At 36.0% G+C, this 24190-nt stretch overlaps 2 protein-coding genes and 2 pseudogenes across 2 annotated transcripts; 1 reads left to right on the plus strand and 3 right to left on the minus strand.

Annotated features, from left to right (window-relative positions):
* Positions 1-925: 925 nt before the first annotated feature.
* LOC118040783 (lysine-specific demethylase JMJ18-like) lies at positions 926-7383 on the plus strand (annotated as a pseudogene).
* Positions 7384-8474: 1091 nt separating this feature from the next.
* On the minus strand, positions 8475-11533 carry LOC118040784 (uncharacterized; annotated as a pseudogene).
* Positions 10616-14999, minus strand: LOC118040785 (gamma-soluble NSF attachment protein). Its single transcript, XM_073412365.1, has 9 exons — positions 14841-14999; positions 14368-14435; positions 14176-14260; positions 13905-14063; positions 13123-13260; positions 12933-13011; positions 12552-12631; positions 12062-12191; positions 10616-11685 (listed from the first exon to the last, which is right to left on the minus strand). Exons 1-9 carry the CDS (start codon positions 14885-14887, stop codon positions 11581-11583), a joined length of 891 nt encoding a protein of 296 aa, XP_073268466.1. The 5' UTR covers positions 14888-14999; the 3' UTR covers positions 10616-11580.
* Positions 15000-17282: 2283 nt separating this feature from the next.
* Positions 17283-23131, minus strand: LOC118040786 (subtilisin-like protease SBT2.2). Its single transcript, XM_035047812.2, has 10 exons — positions 22547-23131; positions 21621-21774; positions 20945-21342; positions 20668-20763; positions 20497-20569; positions 19803-20085; positions 19281-19612; positions 18849-19119; positions 18467-18748; positions 17283-17892 (listed from the first exon to the last, which is right to left on the minus strand). The coding sequence occupies exons 1-10, from the start codon at positions 22771-22773 to the stop codon at positions 17462-17464; spliced, it is 2547 nt and encodes an 848-aa protein (XP_034903703.1). The 5' UTR covers positions 22774-23131; the 3' UTR covers positions 17283-17461.
* Between the last annotated feature and the right edge of the window lie 1059 nt (positions 23132-24190).

Consider the following 24190-nt stretch of genomic DNA (forward strand, 5'->3'; position numbering starts at 1 on the left):
AAAATGAGCTCGATGCATGAAAACTAGTAATATCACAAGTCTCCTAATGATACAAGTGATATATCAATCATTGATATTGAATCTTGATTAAATTTTAATCCATATGATAATCAATTTAAAGAAAGAACTTAGAACAATAGCCTGCAACAACATATATCTCGTTTATGTACATCGATTATATTTTACTCTATGCTATTTTCTATCTAGCAGATCCACATCTTGTGTAATGGAGCTCAATTTATATCTAAACTTGACCCGGGATCCATTTGATTTAAAATTGAGTCAAATGGGTCGACCAACCTATCTAATTTTTTTTTATAAAAAAAAACTCTAAAATAATAATTTTATTTAAAATTAAAATTTTTAACCTACTTAGTCCAAGTCAGTTGAGATTAACGAGTCATAAAAGTAGCAAGTCACTAAACTAAACAACGGTGAAGATTAAATGCTAAGATTTTATAACTACACCTTTAACACTACTATACTAGTGGAAGTGGATAACACATTTCATGTCCAAAAAAAGTACAATTATGTTGTTTTTAAAAAAAAAAAAAAATTTAACATTGCTTATAAAATTTGAGTCAACTTGGTAAGTTAACTTGAGACTCAATTAATTTAAAATCAAAATCAAACTAAATTAAAAAAAAAATAAAAAAATTTAACTCAACTTGACTTGGTCAATACTTAACCTATCAAATTTTTTTTTATATAATTAACTCAAATTAACCATCCCGAGTCGTTACCTAGACACAACCATGTATCGGGTTTTAACACAATGATTTGAAGCTCACCATTTTGAAAAAAGAAGTTGCATGCGTGCGTAGGAAGCATATGATAGTGTAACATACACGTCCTCGTATGAAGAAATAAAAACAGTTGGTTGTTTTCGTTGAAAACAGCGTGCGTTTTAGCGGGTATCAACAATTGACTTGATCCTCTCTTCTCTTTTCTCTCTCTAAGACTTAACGACTTTCTCCCTCTACATCAAATACAATTGTGTGCCGCTAGGGTCTTTTTCTCTCTTCATCTATTCTTACTCTTACCCCACTATTATTTATTATTGTTTTTTAAAGAAAATTAAACCCTATTTTGTTTTATTATTTTTTGATTTTTTTGTTTTATTAATGAATTACAATAAATAAAATGTATCAACTGAATTAATTAGATTGCCAAATTAAGGTAGGGAGGAGACTGATTTCTTGCTGCATTTAAACTTCTTTCAATCTTCTTCAATCTTAACCGTTCTTAATTTTATTAATAAGGCAATAAATATTTATATGTTGATTTCACCTGCTTTGTCATTATTATTATAAATATTATGATTTATTATTCCGATCTCTCTACCAATCAAATTAAATATAAAAAAAAACCCGAGTCTTTCCTCTTGTTTCTTTTTAATAAAATCTTAGTGTTTGGATTTGATTTATTATTATTTTTTGTCTTTTTTTTTTTTTTTTTTGTGTTCATGCAAGTTTTATGAGAGAAGAAACCTTTTTTAGACAATTGGGACAGAAGGGAATTGAGGGTTAGGTTTCTTTTTGTTAGGGAAATAGAGTTTTTCTTTCTGGGTTTTGAATTTTGGTTAGTTTAGTTTAAAAAATTGCTGGTATTGCAGGGTAAAGATTCTAACTTCTCGAGTCAAAATTCTATCTTTGTTTGAACAGTCAATGGAACAGTTCAAATCTCCTGCAGAATCTCATCTCAAAGAGGTTAGTTTGATTCTGCCCCATGATTTATCTGTTCTAAAGTTTTGATCTTTATGTGTTCTGTTTCTCATTGACTGAATTGTTTTTATGTAAGATTGGTGTGATTTGGTTCTGTATATAGTTATTATCTGCATTGTACTAATCTGGGTTGTTGAGAAGATTAGGTATTTGTCTTTCGATCGGAGTGTTAGGCAGAAAGTTTTGATCTTTTGATGATCATTCGTGTTTCTGTTACAAATCATTGAGAATACAATGTGTATTGATTATTTGGTTTTAGTGAGTGGAGGAATTTGATTATGTAAGGATCATGGAGTTTTTGTTTCATGATCTTAAATGTGATTGTTGCTAATTTTTTGGTTTTCAATTGTGGCGGTGTGGTGTGTTTACTCTTTTAGTACTGGACTACAGTGTTCTCAGATGCGTAATCAAATTCAAATGTAAAATTTTTCTTCAATGGTATTTGGAGAACCTAGTGTAATAACTCTTGTTTTTTAACTTTGAATTTTTTCACCATGAACAACTGAAAAGTATTTACGCAAAAACATACATTGCCTGTTTTTTATTTTATTATTTGGATTGACAAATAGACCGTCGGATTTTCTTCTGAAGCAAAATCCAAATGCTTGAAATTCTTAAGGTGCAGAATGTACCAGCTTGTTTTTTGAACCATTTAATTTCTGATGCCTGTTTAAGTATGATATGATTCATGTGGTATAGGTAAAAGCCAGATGGGATCCAGATGAAGCTTGTAGGCCTGTCATTGAGGATGCTCCAGTGTTTTATCCAACTGTTGAGGTAGTTATTTGGTACATTTGATGATAGTACTATCTTATATTTAATTTTATAACAAGTGTCATGCTCCTTTATTTAGGAATTTGAGAATACACTTGATTATATATCAAAGATACGTGCAAAAGCAGAGCCATATGGTATATGTCGGATTGTCCCTCCACCTTCATGGAGTCCACCTTGCCGCCTCAAAGAGAAAGATACATGGAAACATAATAAGTTTTCCACACGAATTCAGTTTGTTGAATTGCTTCAAAATAGAGAGCCAATGAGAAAGAAATCTAAAAGTCGGAAACGGAAAAGAAGGAGACAATTAAGGATGGGAATCACAAGAAGAACCAACAGGAGACGTACCAATTCTTGTTCAGAAAGTAATGTTGCGTCTGAGACTGATGAGACATTTGGATTCCTTTCTGGTTCTGATTTCACTCTTGAAGAATTTGAGAAAGAAGCTGCTTATTTCAAAGAGTGCTACTTTGGAGTGAAGCATCTCATGGATGGTGTGACTGTAAACCAGAAATTGGAGCCTTCTGTCGAGGATATTGAAGGTGAATACTGGCGGATTGTTGAGAAACCAACAGACGAGGTTAAGGTATGAAAATAGGGTTCTTGATATGATTGTTTCTCCTGTGTCTTAATTTATATCCATGTTTGACCTCTATAACATTTCTCTTCTATCATATCACAGGTACTCTATGGAGCTGATTTGGAAACGGTAACATTTGGAAGTGGGTTTCCTAAGGCTTCAGCCTTGATGACCAAAGGTGATTCAGATCAGTATGTGGTATCTGGTTGGAATCTAAACAACTTACCACGCCTGCCAGGTTCTGTGCTGTGTTTTGAAGGATGTGATATCTCAGGAGTTTTAGTTCCGTGGCTGTATATTGGAATGTGTTTCTCATCATTTTGTTGGGTAAGTCACCAGACTACTATTTTTAAAGATATTTGAGAATAGAGTGATCAATACAATAGGCTCTGCTAGGTTTAGTTTAACCAATTTCAACATGACAGGGGCATGCATCAAGTTTTCTTGGTCTGTTGCTTTAGTTATTGATTCTTTAAGGTTCATGTATCTCTAGCATTATCAGCCGAGTACTATAAATTGATCAAAATTATTCTTTAGATTCAAGCTAACATCATTTGATTGTACTGCATCTAGTTCCCATGCAGTTGGATTTTCCTTTCCTTTTCATTTGCTTACTGATTTGTTCTTCCCCTTTTCACCATTTGAATTGGTTTTCAAAACAGCATGTTGAGGACCACCACTTGTATTCGCTAAACTATTTACATTGGGGTGATCCAAAGATATGGTATGGTGTACCTGAAAGCCATGCTTCCAATTTGGAAGATGCAATGAGAAAGCATTTACCTGATTTGTTTGAAGAACAACCTGATCTACTTCATTGTCTGGTAAGAAGATCACTATTTATTATTTTTAATATTTAGATATAAATTGAGCTGTTTAAGAGGTTATTTGTTGATAAAAGCTGGACAAAGTTTCAAAGATGTCTGAAAAATGAGGAGGAAAGTGGACAAACCAAATGGGATTAGATACCTGTCCAATATATGAAAGCTAGAAGATGATCTGTTCTGCTGTGACTTCCAGCCTCATTTCCTTACTCCTAAATCATTTAACTGTACTCTATTTACAAATTTTGAGCTGAACACCCCCCCCACACACAATCTCTTCATTGGCTGGCTTTCTTTAAGTTGCTTACCTCAATGATTAAGCTGATTCATTGTGCGAGACACTCTCATATTATGTTAGGAATCCACAAGCACTAAAAACTTTTGATTTGTTTTGACCCCACTTTGCTTCTAATTTTTGTGACAAGTTATCTAACATGGTAATTCCTTTTTTGGGTACAGGTAACTCAACTATCTCCTACGGTTTTAAAAGCTGAGGGTGTACCAGCATATCGGGTGGTCCAACACTCTGGGGAGTTTGTTCTTACCTTTCCTAGAGCATACCACTCAGGCTTTAATTGTGGCTTCAACTGTGCGGAGGCAGTCAATGTAGCCCCTGTTGATTGGTTGGAACATGGACAGCATGCAGTTGAGCTTTACAGTGAGCAGCAGCGCAAGACATCTATATCTCATGACAAGCTACTGATGGGAGCAGCTCAGGAAGCAATCTGTGCCCTTAAGGAACTGTTACTTCTTGGAAAGGAAACTCCTGAAAATTTAAGGTGGAGGAGTGCCTGTGGGAAGGACGGAGTGCTTACCATGGCAGTTAAGGTACTCTTTTATCTGTCATGTTAAGATGCATACATGCTTGTATGTTCATGCACTTTACATTATTGAATATTTTAGTACCATCGGAAAGACTAATTTTTTTAAGATTATACTTTCAACAGACAAGGGTGAAGATGGAGCAGGAAAGAATAAAGTGTCTTCCAACTAATTTAAGACTACAAAAGATGGAAAAGGACTTTGATTTGCAAAGTGAGAGAGAATGTTTCTCGTGCTTCTATGACTTGCATTTATCTGCGGTGAGCTGTAAGTGCTCCCCTAAACGATTTGCTTGCCTTAAACATGCAAGCCAATTTTGTTCCTGTGAAATAGATCATAGGTATGTCCTCCTTCGCTACACTTTGGATGAATTGAACACTCTGGTTGATGGATTGGAGGGAGAATCATATGCTCTAAAAGAATGGGCATCTGGAGAACACAGATTGATTTCTGTTGGTGATAATGACACTCATGTGCCTGAACTTGAACTTGATGACGAGGAATTGCAAACCAGCTATTCTAAGAGACAGGAAACTCCACCTTGTTCTTCAAAAGCAGAAGAAAACTTGAGCACCAAAGGCTCTTGCAGTTTTAATAGCAACACTTATTCAGAAGTAATCCAGTCAGGGAGTCATCACAACAACTTTAACAAAGAAGCTTCGGTAATGAAAAACGAAGTTAAGATGAAGCAAGAGGGATGCATTGATTTGAACATTGATGTTATGTCTATTGACCGGGAAAGTAAGCTTCTGCTTGTATCTGATAGCTGGGGTAAAAATGTGAAGGAGACGCATGGTTCACCATGCATGCAAGACACACATTTCAGTTCAGATGCAGCAAAAGAACAAGGCAGGGAACAAGCTGCTGGAGACTGTAAATCTGAGTTGCATGAATTGTCCAACAAGAACCAGCCTTCATATCCAATGTTCGGTGCATCTTGTAAGAAGCTGTTTGGGGTTGATCTTTCATTTCCACCTTCACATTCAGTGACGTCAGCAAAAAGCTTCAAAACTGAAATGGTTGAGGGATCAAATGTAAGATCTGTAACAAACCAAAGCAACCCAGTGAAGAAATTGAATCCTTGTGTGGAACCAATAAATGTAGGATCTGTCATTTTTGGAAAGCTTTGGTACTGTAAGCAGGCCATATTCCCTAAAGGTACACTGTTTTATGATGTTTTCTTGGTTTTCTTAATTATATTTTCTGTTTTTGTAATTCATTTTTACATTTTCAGGATTCATTAATATATTGTTTCATTTTTTGTTTATTTTTTGCAGGATTTAGAAGCCAGGTGAAGTTTCTTTTAGTGTTCGTGATCCAACAAAAATTTGTACCTATAGTTTCAGAAGTACAGGATGCTGGTCCTCTTGGCCCTCTTTTCAAGGTCTCTCTTTTTTTTCCCCTCTACAAGTCTGCTTGAGTTTATGACCGATGAAAAAAAAAGTGGGTTTAGAGTTTTAGAGTTGAACTTGTTATGGATATCTAGCTTTCAAAATGACACCCTGAAATTTCAGGTATCTTTAGAAGAATGCCCTGGTGAGATATTTGCTGATGTTTCAATTGAGAAGTGCTGGGAGATGGTTCTGCAAAGACTAAACGGAGAAATTCTAAGACGAAACAGCCTAGGAGAAAGAGACCTTCCCCCTTTGGAGCCTTTGCAGAGCATTAATGGGCTAGAAATGTTTGGATTTCTCTCTCCCACCAATTGTTCAGGTAAAGCAACCTCCGCGTGCCATATTTAATTGATGCTTCTGTTACAGAGGCTTCTTGAATCTAATAGCATTTATCTGGTATGACTAATGGAATATTTTCAAAATTGGAACTGTCATATATTTGAGGTTGCAGCACATACATGCCATAAAGGTATGATGTGTTGCCCACCTTAGATTATACTATCTGAATTCATATGTTGACTCTGACTAAATTACTTTCAGGCTATCGAGGCTCTTGACCCCGATCATCGGTGTGTGGAATACTGGAATCATAGGCTTGTGAATTTGAGGAATGCAAGTGAAGTCAAGCAGCCCTCATTTGGATCAAGTTGCTGTCTTGCAGAAACAAAGGAAAAGGCTGACATTAACCTTTTGACACAGGACCCTGGTAGCTTATGTGTAGGAGGTCATCATTCGGTTGATGAAGACGTGCAGCATGTGCTGCGAGGATTATTCAAGAAAGCAAGTCCAGAAGAGTTAAAAATAATGCACAGAATACTCTGCAGTGACTCGCAAAGTGCTGAACAGAGAGTAGCATTCACAACACTGATGGAAGAGATTCAGAAAACAAGTAGATAAATAAAAAGAACATGTTCAGGTTCCTTCATTCTTTCTCAATGAGGGTAGCTTTACCACATCTTTCTCATAATTTAGGCCCATTCTTTCAATAGTTCATAAAAGGGAAACAGTTCCCAGGCACGAATCGCTCAGAAATGTTGTGCAGCGTGCCTGCTCGTAATGTAGATACAGCAGCATCTTGATTTCTGCTGCCTTCTGACCATAATGGAGATTTTGTACTTCAGGAAATTTTACCAACCTGTTCAACTTGTAACTAGGGCTGACCAGAAGAGGGAACTCAGAGATTTGTCTACAATCCATTTAAGTTTCTTGAAAGTTGAGGTGCCTGAATGAATACATGTTCCTCATGGTTATATTCCTAGCTATGTTCTTATGGCAAGTTCTCTTTGACAATCTTTCCTCTTTTCTCTCTGACCATACCACCTTCCTTTTCTTCCCTTCTGTAGCGTGGCTACTCTTATGGTTACTTGAAGGTGTTATGGTTGTGATGACAAACTATATCTTTGCCCTTGTCGATTCAACAATGTTCCACTTCTGCCCCGTAGTGTAGAATTTCCCAATGTTACCCTTATAATTTCTTGAAATTTTCAATTTTATCCTTTACTAAATAATTTACGAAAAAAATCTCTTATTCGTATTTTATTTCAGTAATTTCTCTTATTTTTCTTCTTGGATCCCCATAACAGCTATAATATCTCGGATTGACACTTGAAATATAAAAAGAAAACTCAAAAACCAAATTAAAAAAGGTATATGGTTTAATAATTAAGGCAATTATAACAATAGCAAACACCATAAATTAATAAATACAAGTACTCTTTTTTTAAAAAAAATTTCTTTGATTAATATATAATAGCCTAGCAATTTAAGTATATATATATTTTCTCAAATTATATAGGAAATTGATATAGAAATATGGTGACATATGAAATAATTGTTCGAGTTGATTTAATTATATTTTATTAATTTAGTTAAAATTCAATTAATTTAATAAAAATCTAATCAAGTTCACTAATAATTTAAAAATAAATAAATAAATATAAAAGTCTGGATGATTATTCTTCACTTATGAGATTTGCAACAATGTGATTTTGAAGAAAAAAAAATCAACTTGAGTTTTGTTAAGTAAACAAGATAATGGGTTCATTCAATATTTTTTACTGGGTTAAATTTAAAAATAATAATTTTTTTTATTTATGGTTGTCTTGGGATAATTGGTTTTTGGATTAACTTGTGAAGTTAGACCAAGTTTAATAAATATAAATAAGATAAGTGATGAATTTTATTGTTTACTTGTTTTAAAATAGTTTTTAAAAGGGTGATTTATCTGAATAAATATTAAATTAATTTTTTTATATATTTAAAAGTAAAAAATTTTCATTTTGAAGAAATTTTCACCCAATTAAAGCAGCCATGGATTCATGAATTCTGCATCAGGTATTGAGAACAAGCACAATTACACAAAAGTTTATTGCTTCCAGTTAAAACATGTTACAAACCCCATGAAAGATCATTAAGCAGACCAATGATCTCTGCCTCTAATCAGTTAACAACTCTGCTAAAACCCCTTTTACAAGAACAATCCTACCCTATCTCCTGAATTACAACATTAACAAAGAAGCACAAGACTATAGCTACAGAAGGGCCAACTAGCAATTGCAGTTCTTGATTATATTTTCTGTTCCTTAGCAAGAACCCATCAATGGCCAACCAGACTCGTTCTTTGAATCTCTGAAGCCAAGATCATACAAAAAATCAAGAATACAGTCCAAACCTCAGTGCACAAGCAAGTCGCGTCTGACTCTCATTGGTGAACAGTCAACTCCTCATCGTCTGCAGTACTTGGAACAAATATTCTTGGAGGAGGAGGAGGAGAAACAGGAGTCCCTGGTGGCGCAACCATGGTTGGCTCTGAATAGTTCTTGCCAGGTTCAGCACCAAAAAATGAGTAATCAAGAAGGTTGTCTTTGCCATGAACAGCAATGGCAGCATTGGTGTAGATATCGGGATGCGTAAGGCGAGAGCCATGAAGAGTGAAATTTGATACAGAATTGTTGGTGATGAGCTGACTTGTCAAGAATGAGAATTGGGAGGCGAGAGAAGGCCTTAAATTGCTGGAGATCAGCAAAAGCGAGGCGTTGAGGGACAATATGGTAAGGGAAGATAAAAGGGTCAGAGGTGGTGGTGGTTGGAGAAAGAGAGTTATCAGAATTGTAAGAAAGTGGCGGAAATAGGGAAGGTGGTAGGGTCAGCCATGGTGAGGACACTGGCCCAGTTCTTGAAGTCTCCAGCACCAAGTACTGCATAGATTATGTTGTCGATTTGTTCTTGAAGGACGGATTTGAGGTCTTCTTGTTTAAATGTTAATGGTGGTGGTGTAGGTGGTAGTGAGAAAGTGGTGGTGACGGTGGTAATGCTTGTGGGTGTTAGGGCAGGACTGGGGGCAAATGTGAGGGTGCTGTTGTTGGTGGAATTGTAGGTGGGAGTTTGGGCAAGTCTGAAAACAGATGTGAGGGTGAGGGTGGTGGGAATTCGAGTAGGGGCAGATGAGGTTGTAGGCGTGGAAGTGAGGGTGGTGGAGGTGGAGGTGGAGGTGGAGGTGGTATTGTTGGCGGGACTTAGAGCAGAGGTGGATGAAGGTGTGGAGATGGTACTTGTGGGAGATGGAGCAGCAGTGAGGGGAAATGTGGGGTTAAGGGTGATGCTGGTGTTGGTATTGGTGGTGGGAGTTGTAGTGGTGGAAGAACTGGGTGAATGTGTGGGGCTAAGAGTGCAGATGAAGGTGGAGGTGGCTCTGGTGGCGAGGAGGAGGAAGGAGGAGAAGTATTTGTCCATTGAGAGAGAGTTTCTTGATTTTCTTGAATTTGGTTTTGTTCAATCGAGAGATGTTTGTGGTCTTGTTGGTTAATTTGGGTCGAAGGGAGTGTAACTAACTTATAACCAACTCTTCCCGCCAAGAACTGTTGAAGAACTCGATGCAGTTTTGGAAAATAGCCGAAGGCAATTCTGATTTTCCAATCTTGTTAGTGGCTCTAGGGCTTGAAGCTATTACAGAGATGTGATGCTTTGTTCATTTCTGAAGAACTAGCAGGATCAACAGAAGTTATAACCTGTAGCAATCTGTCAGCATTATTCTTGAAATATTTGATGCCTCAAGTGCTTGCTTGTCTATAACCTGTGCTACCTGCAGGATTATTTATCCCTATGTCAAGATCCCTATAATTGACATAAACAGCTCTAGGATTCTTTGAAACACGAGGGGCCAAGTAGCTGCAAAGTCTTCTGATCCAACTTGTAGGCCTTCTAATTGCCACAATCCCTTCTTCATCCCCATATATTAAGTGCTGAATTTTGTATATGTTCCCTGTTCTATGTGGAAATGGAATGCTAGACTCTGACATCTCACTCATTTCTCCTCCATTTGGACTAAACATCAGTATAGGTGTTTGTGATGAGAGGCAACGAGCATCATTAGTTGGAGGTACCACTTTGAACTCTTATAAGCATCATTTTTAAAGTATTCATGTCTATTTAAAACACAAATTGTGTTTGTTTTAAATAAAATAATTTATTTCAAAATTAAATAAAAAAAAGGGAGGGAGAAAGAAAATGGCAATAAACTGTAGGTATTAAAAATACAAAAGAATTCTTGGCTTTTTAGAAAACTTTTCCTTTTATTTTTCTCGTGAAAAACTAGTATATTTATGTCCTTCCATCTTCTTCTTGCATGTGTTCTTACAAAGGTGGACAATAGATTGTTTCAAGGCCAAATGATTGATTTACATCTTTAAGTTCGTATTCGGTTAAATTGATTTTATTTTATATGTTGATCCTCATATACTTTTATATCTATCCGGGGAATAACAAGCACTTCCTTGATTTGGTGTTAGAGGCCTACGAGAGACCCCGTTTGTAGCAATGTGCAGGCTCTTTGATTGCTGAAGAGAGAAAAAAATGGAAAAAACAAAAGAAGGTGAAAGTTGAAAAACCGTGTTCCCCTGTCTGGAGAAAAATGGGAACAGTTCAAGCAAATCTAGAAATGAAGTGTCATCTTGCATGGCAAGATAGCATGGAGACTGATCATTTATGAATAACATTTGTTCATTGGCAAATTCTACAATGTATGGCTTGATGAGGCCACAAATAATTTCAATGGCCATGTTTGCTGACTTTCAATGTATCTTTGCAAAATATTTAATGCATTCTACAGTTTTCTCATTCCCAAAATTGGTGAAAGTGATCAATCATCATTCATGTTCTTTCATTTTCCATCATAGAGATTGCACTGTTCAGTAGCATTATTTATTAGCTTAATGTACCTGAATTTGTTTTACATGGGTCGAAAACCACCTGGTAAATGGCCTTGACATCTTGGGACTGCTGTATCAATGCTCACAATTGCCAAATTTGAAGACCCGGAAGATTTTAAATATTTACACATTTTTAAGTACAAAAGGCTGGACATCAAATTATACCATTGTATGCTTTATACATGCTGTATATGACACCAAAATCCACCCATTTTGAAACAAATGTTACCAACCATCTTGTGAACGAGAAAACTATGTGAGGTCATTCTCATCCAATGGCTCTTCCTCCTCTTTGGCAGCATCGGTCTTCAAAACACTAACATCACCAGTTGGTAGCTTTCTTGCTAGCTTGATTACCTGAAACCAAGTTTTTCAAGTCATGTCAAGCAAGTGCAACTGGCTGGCAAAGTGGTTTACAGGTTGAGGTACAAGCGAGTTGGTTAATTATGTTCTCAGGTTAAACAACTAAAGCCCTAAAGGTGGTGATGGCATCAAATCAAATGAAATTTCAGAGTCCATTAATCTGCCTCAAAGCACAGCGACAATCATTGAATGCAAAGGTTACCAAATACCACTAATTATACATCTAAAAAATGTCTGATTTCCCAAGTTTCTTGTAGATATGTGAGTAAATCCAAGACCAATAATCAATACATGACATGTTACTGTTAATGTGAGACCAGCTGATACATTTTCAACTGGCAGGGTGAGAGAAGATTAAAATAAGATTTACCACATGGTCAAGATTTGAAACAGTGTTGGACTGAGCCAGCCGTTTGATTTCTTCAATATCACCTTCTGTGTAAGCTGAAAGCAGTTTACTAGCACAGCGGTTCTGGTCACTTCTCAGAAAAGCATCAACCCTGCAAAAAAAAATATATAAATAATAAATAAAAACTAATCATTGTAAACTACTTCCAGCACGCAATGACAGGATATTAGAGTACCTCTCCAATAATTTTAGTAATGCTGGATATTGAAGATACAAGATGAAGGTGATTTCACAATGTTACAAGTTCAATCCATTCATTCAACATAACATTAATTAGTAGCAATTTTTTTTTAAGTTTTTGTATATAACCGGTCAAAACTCTCTGGTACCAGCCAAAGTAAAAAGAAGCTACATGGCACAACAAAAGCATCATCATATAGATAGAACATGCTGCAAGAAATTTCAATAAATTGCTGTTAGCTAAAGGATGCTGACAGAAAAATTAGCTTACTGTGAGCAATCATTGTAGCACTTTTCTGCTTGCTTGAAGTCATGAGCGTAAAGGTACACAATAATTGCACCAAGATATGCCTGAAATAAATAAAGATAATGTAAGATTAACAGAGATTCTTAGACAGAAAAAAAAAAAAAAAAACTATATCATACTGCACAGTGTGAAGAGAGGCTACATGTCCTAAACGCATAAAGGGAAAAGGTTGAGTTGCCTCAGAGCAAGATCAGCAGTAGGTGTCTTAGTTAATATAGATTTAAATATAATTTTGAATGAAGGAAAAACAGAAAAGGAAAAACACACAATGGAAAGTGAAAAGTAGAAAACACAAGAAATACATTGGGCCGCAAGAGGAAAAAAAACCAACACTTAAAATCACACCTTGCACTGGCTATTGGTGGCATTGCATTTATCTGCTGCTAGACCCAATTGCAATAAAGAAGCTGCAGCATCACTATACCTGCAGGTAGGAACACCATAATAACACTTAGAAGTTAGAATTGTACAATAGCAGCCTCAAATTAAACATTAGGCGGTCAGTGAATACTACAAATACATAATAAACCCTTACTTCTCAAGCTTTATATACACACTAGAGGCAGCACGGTATAGATCAAAGGCCATCTGTTCTTTGCCATCTTCTTCAAGAATAGTGGAAGCATCATTGTACAGCTGAACAGCAGCGTCAGGTATAGTATCTTCCAGTGCACTATGAAAGGGGAAAGAAAGTACTTTTCAAAGATAGCCTGATTTGGCGGGTAAATTACAATGACTATTTTATCACAAGGAGAATGCATGCATGTCAACTGGAGTGAGCAAAAAAAAAAATCAAGTGCAAATTTGTCCTAGTGTCGAAGGATAAGTTACTAAGAGAGACAATAAATTGTGAAAGGATAAAAAGAAGAAAATAATAAAATTAAAGGTAAAATTATTAAACTATACAGACATTTGTTTGGACAGAAGGGCAGGGGGGCACATATCATTTTTCAATCATGAACAGACAACATGATGTAGCATATATGCTGCACATCTCCTAGACTCGTATGCAGTTATTTGTTTACAAATCATTCTGAAGTTAAACTGATATGAAGATTGAGTCATGGAAGAAATGCGACTATACTATACAGTTACTAGGATCTTGACGGTGTATGGTTTCTAAATAGAAAATGATGTCAAAGCTTGGTGAACCATTAGAAACTTTATTGGCACTTTCCATAAATCCTTAAGTTTTTCCGAACCTTGAGTTTCACATGAGTTCCCAAGTGTTAAACTGCAAATAGCTACATAAAAATGATTTATTTCAAATACAAAGCATTGGAGTTCTGAACACAAAAGGAAAAACCAAGTCCTCACCAAGCAGCCTTAGCTAGAGCATCTGATGCCGGCTGTGGTCTCCCACACTCCATGTACAGCTCAGATGCTCTTCTATAAAAGTCAGAGACTTCATTCCAGTTGCCTAGCTCCTTTGCTAGAGCAGCAGCAGACTCCATATCTTTAGCAGCATCCCAAGGTCTGATTTTCTTATTAAGTATATAATTAAACGCAGATATACACATATCAAAACCAAAAAAGATTAATACTTTATGAATCACTCCTAGACTAGAGTCAACAAAAACAAGGATACGAAGAAAGCATCTCTTGTCCTTTGGAAGCCTTCTCAAATGCTTCTTTTGCTTTTTCATTTTTCTTTGCAACCCTAAACAAATTAGCTACAACAAAACAATCATTAATAAAAAATAAAAATAAAAACCCACCACAATCCATTTCATTTTGCATAAAAAAAACAATTCACAAGCACACAAACTCAGTCACTAACCAGCTTCTTCATACAAAAGAGTGGCATTTCTCCAATCAGCACTCCATCTTGTAAGACTGAGTTTAGTCCTAACAAAACAAAAAATACAAGTAAACAAAATGAAAAATATTCCAGTCCAAGAAATGGGCCACCTTCAGATTTTCATAACAATGCAGAATCTAAAAAACCCAACACTTTTTCTCCTAACAGACATGCAAATCATCAAATATTTTCAAATGGGCAGATTAAAATTCACGTTAACAATCAACCCATTTGAGCTTAAGCTATCCCAGTAAAGAAAGTCAAGTTCTTTTCACATTTCTCAGTAATCTATAACTTCAAGAATTCAGTCTTTAAACGTCATATCTAACCCAAAAAAAATAAAAAATAAAAATCAAGAAACAACATCAATACATAATCATTTAAAACCATGGAAAAAAAAAAAACAGAATGAATCCTTTCACGTAGAGAGAAAGAGAGAGAAGGGGGCTTACAGTTTATCAGCCTTGGCAATTAGCTTTTCGGGATCGGAAGCGGGCATGATGATGGTAATGGAGGACTAATTTTTCTTTTTTCACAGACTGGCAAAGCAAAGCTCAGCAACCAGGCAGTCTTGCTGGATTTTACTTTCTTTTATGCTATTTTTATATTGTTATTTGATATATACCCATTTTTTACACATACTAATTTATATCCTTTGCATTTTACTTTTCAAAATAGATTTTCTTTTTTTAATTAAAAATATTTTACCCATATATATATATACACGTGTGTGTGTGTGAAAATGGATATTAAATAGCGCTTCTAGATTTTTTTGTTAAAAAAGTCTAGATTGAAATAAATAAAAATTATTTGACATTTTATCACTATATTTATCATAATTTTCAGGGAAAATTACATAATTATTTATAGTTTAATTTTTTTTTTATATTTACTCTTTATATTTTTTTAAAAAATATAATTTACGTTTTAATCTTCCCATGAATATTTATCGTATGGAATTATATGCAATCTAGTGTAACTAATTACATGTAAATAATTAAAAAATAATAATAATCAAAGTCACCACTGTCTTGCACACGCAAAACTTGGCTAAGTAATTAGGTTTAGTGTAGAACTTCAGCACAACCCATGAACACTAACCACCATGCACTCATACAATGACCAACACTCTCATTTCTCCTCCCATAAAAGACCACTGTGATTTCCACTTCTTCATCGCAGCTATCAAACCCCATTTCACCACTTAACTTGCTTGAGTTGATCAGTCTCACAATGGCTTCCAAGCTTGATCTCTTGCTAATTGCCTTTGCTTTCTTGTTTCTTTGCAGCTCCCATTACTGCTCAGCTTCTGGCAGGTCACTAAATCCAAAAATGGCAGTAACCACAGAATTTGGACTTGACCCACCTTACCTTCTAAAGCCAACTTTTCCATTGCCAGAAGATGAAGAGACACAAACACCTCCAAGTTCCACACTACCTATGCTTCCAATGCCACTTCAACAGCCAATAACACCTCCTCCTGCTCCTCCTCCTTTTCCTGCTGGCCAAGATGGGGTCAATTTGACTCCAGCTTTCCCATTTCCTCACTTGCCTCCTCTACCCAAATTCCCTCCTTTTCCATTTATTCCCACAATGCCATCAATCCCTGAACTCCCCTCAATTCCTTTGCCTCCACAGTTTGTGGATTCAGGCTTTTCTTCATCAGAAATTGGAAATGAAGGTAGCCCGTGAAGCTATAATTGCCTTTTCCAGGTGGAACTACACAGTTTGCAAACTAACTACATCATCAGGTGGTTTGAGTACGTTGGCAGCAAATGTTACGTGTCATGCTCATCTTGTAGCTAGTTTCCTTTTCCATACAAATAATATGGGATTATGCCATTGTTGATGTAGTTATTAATGAAGATCTATAATAACATGGTTGATGTTAACGTTGCAAATTGCCATGAACACATGCTGCTCCATGAGCATTCATCAAACTAATTCCATCAGCAGTTACAAAAAAGATAATGATAGGAAGATTAAGGGAAACATTACACAGTACTAGTTAGATACAAAAATAGAAATAAGAAAAGAAAACACAGCAGGATAGACAGAAGCAAAACATGTCCCTTACATATGACTTGGTACCATCACAAAGTCACAGCTTATTGTTGTTTATTTATTTATTTATTCTCCTCCTCCTATCTTTTTCCATGGCTATTTAGAGGTCACAAGGTACTCAAAAAAGTTCAAAAATTGATCATGCTGGAGGAGATAGAGGGGAAGGGATGGGAGGGAAAGGAAAGTCAGGAAGTGGAGGGACATTGGGAATGTCAAATGGAGGTGGAGGTGGAAATTGAGGAAATGGGATTCCAGGAATTGGAATGTTTGGAAATGGTGGCAAGTTCTTCATCTCTCCCAATCCCTTCTTGGCATTGATTTTATCAAACTTCATAGGATTTCCATTTTCTTCCTTGAGTTGGCGAGCATCGATCTGTAGTGCAAGACAAGTGATCAACAGAAACAAGCCTAACAAGAATATAGGTTTCAACACCACTTTCGAGGAAGTTTTGGTAGCCATGACTAGGCAAAGTTTTGATGTCTAGCCCTCACCCTTGAGGGTTCATATATATACAGGGAGTTGCAAGTCACATTTATGAGTCAGCCTTCTCAATCTCTCTTTCTTTGTCTGTGTAAAAACTTGTTGAAACTCAAAACCTCTTGATGATTGTGCCAACAAGTGGAAGAGACATAGAGAGGAGAGCAAAGAGGCCAGATTACTACAGAAATTAAATGCTGCTAAAGAGAATTGGAAAGAGTGCCAAGAAACATAATTTCATTGATCTTTCTGCTGAAACTTCCCACATACATGCCCTTTATTATACTAAAAAATACAAAATGAACTTATCTAGATTTCTGACAATACATCCAGTTACATAATCTTAGACAAGGAAGACAAAATACAAAATACGATTATTAATCAATTGTTATCAACATATCGCAAATGCTTTGACATTTACATGATAAAGAATGAATCAAAAAATTGGTTAAAGACATCTCACAAGCAAAAGGGAATGCTACAAAAAGCTACAAAAGTATATTACAGAAGACATCTCACCAGTCTCAGTCCTCAGCCGTTTGTTGTGGTATTATATGTGACTTTGACAATGACAGACAATGGAATGTTGAGAACATGACCCTGATCTCCAAACAGTCCTATCCTTCCATGGCTAGCAATAGAACTATTCATTATTGCGTCAAAGAACACACTCAAGACTTGCCTTTCCCCACTGGCAATAGAGAAGCGGGCCGGAACCACCTTTACAGTCACTCCATAAGGAGCACTCCAGCCAACTTTATACGTTTCATTACCAGCAATGTTAGTCACGGATCTTTGGACCGTTCTAGACTGATATAGTTTAGCGATTGTGATGGAGGGAAGATTCAGGTCAGTGCCATTGATGGTTGAGTTATAAGACAAACAATTTTGTCCTGTGTAGTTCAGGACCACAGGACTAGATCCGTTAATGCCACAAAGAAATGACATATAGTCATCATAACCTGCAAAAGCAGAGTATGAAGTTAGAATCAGATGCATGAAGTTCACAAATAAATTAATGGATCACAGATAGCAAATGCAAAATTAAAATCCAGATTTTTTCTAGTAATAATTTATACAGTATTAAATTGATCTAGACTGATCTAGACTAGCCAAGGTGCCTCTTCCACTAGCAAAATATGGCTCTGGATAAAGTTCAAGGACGTAAAGAATTTATGTTATTAGACTACAAGAGTTTAAGCAATAATGAAAATCCATCAATCAAATGTTCGCTTTTATTAAAAAAATAAACTATTTAAAATGGGTTTAAAGACATCTTTAAACAACAACAAAAAAGCTTAACAATCATAGAGTAGTTGGGGTCAGCTAAATGGACGCTTTTAAGACATCTTCAAAGGAGAAAAGATGCGTGATTAATACATCCAAGGAGGCAAGGATAATATAGGTGGATAAAATATTTTCTACAGTGACAAGATAATAACTAGGGCAACTCCAACATCCCAAGTCAATAAATGATGATGTGCAAAAATTACTTGATAACTAGTAAACAGGTTTATATGATAAATGTAAACTTACTGGAATCAAAAATCAAACCCGGATCAAGAGCAGCAGTTGCATTCACAAAACCACTTCCCATGTCGAATGGCGTGGCTGGAGACTGATTTAGATCCGGGTTGGCATAAGCACGCTGAGCCATTATTGGCCCACCATTATTGTCATATAAAGAAGCAGTTGAGGAAAGCGCAGAGGCAATTGCTGAAGCACTGAAACTGGGGAATTTTTGCTTGATCAGTGCAGCAAGCCCAGCAATATGAGGAGCAGCCATACTCGTCCCAGACATCATTGCAAAGTTCTCACCTAGGGGGTTCAGTTGACAGAATAAGATACATTTTACTTGTGTAAACGCTATAACTAACATGGAATCTCAATTGGACCGCTCCAGTATCCATATTCCTACCTTGAAATTCAACTGAGTCTGTGCCAAGTGAACTCCATGCAGCCCATATTGAATTTCCAGGAGCTACCAAGTTGGGTTTCAAAATGTCAGCATCATCAAGAAAACTATCTTCTGGATCCGGTCCTCTTGCAGAATAGTACATGACTTTGGGAGCAGAATTGGAGTAGTTAGCTTTAAGTCCACCTAAAATACTTGCAACAGCACCAAATTTAGTGATTTGCTTTGTAGTCCCGTTCCTCTCCAAAGAAGAATTGTAGTATTGGAGTAAAACCTGCCACAAGGATCATTCAAGGCTAAGATTTCACGTAAGTGACAATTTCTTTTGAAGGGAAAAAACTCACAAAATGATATCATAGAAAGACCTTGCAAGCTAAACACTAAAAGAAAAGAATAGTCATTTGCCAGCAAACGCTAATGCACAGAAACCTTCACCTTGGAATCATCAGGGGATGGAATTATGATCCCAGGCACACTCATTGGAATTGGATTAAGCTGAAAACCAATTACAAAAGGATCCATGTAGAACACCACCCCAGCTGCACTGAGGTTTTTGGCTGTTTCTACAGCTTGTTTGATTGTGGAAAGTCCAAGCACAAATCGAATTGAATAACTACAGATCAAGAGGTTTCCTTCGATAAAATCCTGATTGAAGTTACTGGAATCTTGACATTCACCCACATACATATCAGTAGTAACTGTTGTCTCATTGTTCACGGCATGAAGTGCAGAAACAAGGGTCAACATGGTGTCTTCATCTGTTCCCGCTGAAGGAAAACGAAGCAAGTATATTAGACTCTTATCTCAATGGAAATATGTAGAAAACCATTGATTAACAGGAAAATAATAGCATCAATTGCTGCTATGCATTTTACTCTGAGTTTCTTTGTTTGCAAGTTCATTTCAAAAGATAGTGTACAGAGAAAATAAGAAATGGAGTGATGATGATAAGCTTACGTGCAAGTCCAACTCCATGAATGGTTACATTGTTGCCAAGTATTATAGAGTTACTATAAACTCTGTCATGAGAAGCCGCACCAACAGTGAAGATCCATGGACTGAAGGAAGACATGCTCTTGGGTGATGGCCCAGTATTGCCGGCAGCTTGCACAGTAAAAACACCAGCCTTCACAGCTGAGAGCAACGCCATGTCTATGGGATTAAAGAATGTTGCAATACCGGGAGGACGCCTGTTGGGAGTGATAGATAAACTTAAAACATCAACCCCATCCTGAGCTGCCTGCAAATACAAAATAGGTGATAAATATTTAATATTGATCACCATATGAATATCAATTAAAAAATGCCAGCCTTCTCTTGCTTGTCATTTAGCAAAATTGCTCTACTTGGAATGATAGAGCAGTTTCCCAAGCAATTAGAACCTATTAAATCTGGCCATAATGAGGCAAACAACAAATTGGGTGGCCTGAGACAAGAGGCAACAGCCATTTGATGAGCTCAAAACTGTCTAGATGAAGGCCAAGTTTAGTCACAGTCCATAAACGAACAAGACATATTGATAATCAGCAGCATATAAATCGATCAAATGCCCCAGGCAGTTTCAACTTTCAAAGTCCTTTCCCCTTTTGAAAAATTGTGCAACACAGTAACAGAATCATTTGCAGAAACAGACCAGATTAAATATACGTACCTGATCTATAGCAGCAACAACATCAGCAGCAAAGCCTCCAAAACTCTTATACAATGCCTTGTAAACAGAAACACTGGAAAAGATGAACATGCAATTAATACAAAAGAAGAACTACTGCAAGTAAAAGCTTTACAAAAGTGAGATTTTCATTATATGATAAACAGAAATTACTGTGCACGAGGAGCCATCCCACTGGCATTCCCAAAACAATGTCCAGCAACTATCACTGGAATCCCATGGTTTCCTGCAGCAACAGAGGCAGTATGCCTGAAAATAAAGATAAGATTCACTAAGACTAACTGTGTATTGAAGAATTAGATGAACATGTTTACTGTGTTACATATCATGGAATCACAAGAGCTGGAATTGGATCAAGATCTTTACAATAATGCATGTCAAGGAACCACCAGTGTTGGTTCTATCAACAACAAAATGAGCACACACTTACGTTCCATGACCATCACCATCAAATGGAGAAGCATAGTCCTGACTTGAATTGAAAATTCCCCTGGTGATAGCAGATGCTGCAAAATGGCGTGCCCCAATGAGCTTCCTATTGCAGGAACCAGAAGGGAAATCTCGAGTAACCTCACAAACGCCTGAAAAATGGCTAGGGACTGGATATGAGTTCAAAGATATGTCATCAGCGAAGCTGGGGTGAGTTGGATCGATGCCAGTATCAACAAAGCCAATCACAATTCCTTCACCGGCAGTTTCATATCCACCTGCTTTGACCCAAGCCCCTTGTGGCAGGCCCAGGAACTGTGGAGTGTGTGTGGTTGCAGTTCTAACAGAGAAATCCAAAGCCACATTTGCCACTTCTCTCCTCCTCGAAAGCTTAGAGGCCTTAGAAAATGATATGTACAACCAAATTAAGAATTTCAGTTTTTTTCTTTCCAAACAAGAACATAAATTCCCATCACAAAAATAAAGCTTGCAGGGACTTTGTTATGCTACATACAGAAATATATGTAAAACAAGCTGCAAATCAAAGATTTTACAAGTTCTGTAGCCAAGGCCCAATAGCTATACATAAAAAATACATTAGTAATAGAAGCATCATCAATGTGCTAACCCACACAATTATGGTCACTTAATGATGATGAATGATGATTTATGCATACCTGTTCCGGGGTAACAAGAACAGCAAACCCATTAATCAAGTAGTGATAGCTGTACAGCTTGAGATACTTCTCCCCTCTCAACACCCTCCTCAATAATGAATCATGAACTCGAGCAACATATGAACTAGAACTCCAGTTGGATCTCGAATTATCCCTGAAAATACAGAAAAATCATTCAAAAAAACATAATTAATTAATCAAGTTTCTGTCAACTTGTTCATCCTCCCCAAAAGGAATACAATTGAAGGGACAAACTGTAAGGGGGAAGCATGGATTTCAAGCACAATCATTGGCTATGTTAGGTGAATTATAGACAAATAATTAAACAAAAAAAGTAAAATCTGGCTAAGCACTCATCAATTCACACTCTGTGATCCTAATTAATCCCGTCAAAATATGGAGGCAACGGTCAATTCCTCAACTAATTATTACAGAAGAGTTCAAGAAACAAATAAACAATAGTAAAGCTCGAAGGGATAGAAAGGAGAAAATAAATAAGTCATGTTTGTTAAGGAAGTAAATCCTTATCCAGTGATGTATGAAAAACACAACCTTACACAAAGTCCATAGAAACCCCACATAAGGAACAAGAGGACCCAGTTAGAGCAGACAAGACAGCAGCAATAAAAACTCAAACAATTAGCGGGAAACAATAAACTTACATTTCATCAGCATCTAGCTACTTCTTTATTGGAGACAAAATGACCAACATGAAATTAAACTAAACTAAAAAAAAAAACATGAAACCGAGTACATGCAACAAAAACACACAAAATTACCAAAATTTTCGTCATTAGACAAGAAAACACATAAAAGCACAACAATTTCACATATTACAAACCATAAAATGTAACCGATTTAACTAACCAAGACAAGACGGTCACTAAGATTAAAAGAAACACAAAATGAAGCAATAAAGTTAGTACCTTCGATTGTGAAATTGATTTGGATTTCTAGGAACACCATGCTTGAAAACATTAGTATTCTTTCTAAGCTTTCCATAGTAATGAGAAGCAGGAGCTTGTTTAAGAGTAATAATGTAAACAGCTGTTGTTTCATTGTCTGAACCATCATCAACCTGACACAAAGCGCCTGCTAACAACCCCAGACTAAGCACCATTACCATTAAATGCACCAAGTAGATACCTTCCATTGTCAAACACCAAAACACAACAAAAGCTTAACTCTTTAACAACAAGAAGATCAGCAACAACAATTCATGATGTACTTCACTTTTCAAGAACCAAACTTTTGTTCAAGAAACTAAAGAAACCCCACAGAAGTAAAAACCCTTATGTGGAATAGTTTGGAAACAGCTTTGAAGAAGTGGAAGTACAGAAAGAACCCACTAAGCTTCTTCCACTGGCAGAGAAGCTACAAGTGATCGTGGAGGGAGGAAGAAAGTACCCTTTAGTTCACTTTTGAGAAAGATGGAGAGTAGAAGTATTAATAGAAGAAATATTATAGCTTAGAAAAAGAAGCTACTGTTCAGAATTTTCTTGGAGACGGTGAAGATGAACGTTTGTTTAATAAAAAGTTAGAAAAATAATGGATTGATGACGAACGATTTCTTGTATTTTTCTTTCCTTTTTGATTTTTTTTACCGACATTGTTTAGGCCATTTTACGTGCATAATGACTAATCTTCAAAATGCTGAAATTAACGAACAGAAAAATCCAAGTTCTCACCAATTAAATTATACTATTACTTTTTATTTTTATTGTGCATGTGGGGTGGAAATTAATTTCTTGATTCTCTACTTTGCTGGTCAATTGTAGAGTTTTTTTTTTTTTTTTAAAGAATGGCTTGCTAATATTTTCAATGAATGCGAGGAATGCGAGGGATGCAAGGACAGGAGAGCTCTGACATACTAATAATCTCCACGAGAAGAGAGTTTTTTTTTTTTTCTTTATTGAGAAGGCAGCATTTTAAATTGAAATCAATATTATAAAATGAAATTTCAGTCGTGTTTTCATGAATTATATGATAATTTCTTTTTTATCTATAAGCCTAGTTTTCCTTCTTCTTTTTTTTTTTATAAGAACTTAATGGTTGAACCAACATAAAAGAAAAACATTGTAGAGTTTTTAATAATCACAAAAAAAATGACAAAATGAATTACTCTTTTTTATATTTTAAATATTTTAAAAAATATATATTATACTTTTTTTTTCTAAATGGTGGTTGTAAAAAAAGTAATTTCATTGGTTCATTCATAATATTTTATGATTAAATAAAAAAACAATGTTTATAGAGTAAAAATAGCTCTCTCTCTCTCTCTCTCTCTCTCTCTCTCTCTCTATATATATATATATATATATATATAGAACAAGACAAAAATGAGACGAGGAAATGTGTGTGGAAAATGATAGTTAGGTCAACGGGTCAGCCTTTTATTTTTATTTTTATTTTTATTTTATTTTATTTTTTGGCCCTCTTTGTTTCATTATCCCCAACGTTCAAATTTCACAAGATTTTGTCTTTGCCTTCACCCGTGACACTATTTGTACCCATACACAATTTGATTCATGTTTCGTACCTGTGTGGCAACACGTTAAAAATTTGATTTT

This window comes from Populus alba, chromosome 11 (assembly GCF_005239225.2).
Source record: "Populus alba chromosome 11, ASM523922v2, whole genome shotgun sequence".
NCBI classification, from domain to species: Eukaryota; Viridiplantae; Streptophyta; class Magnoliopsida; order Malpighiales; family Salicaceae; genus Populus; species Populus alba.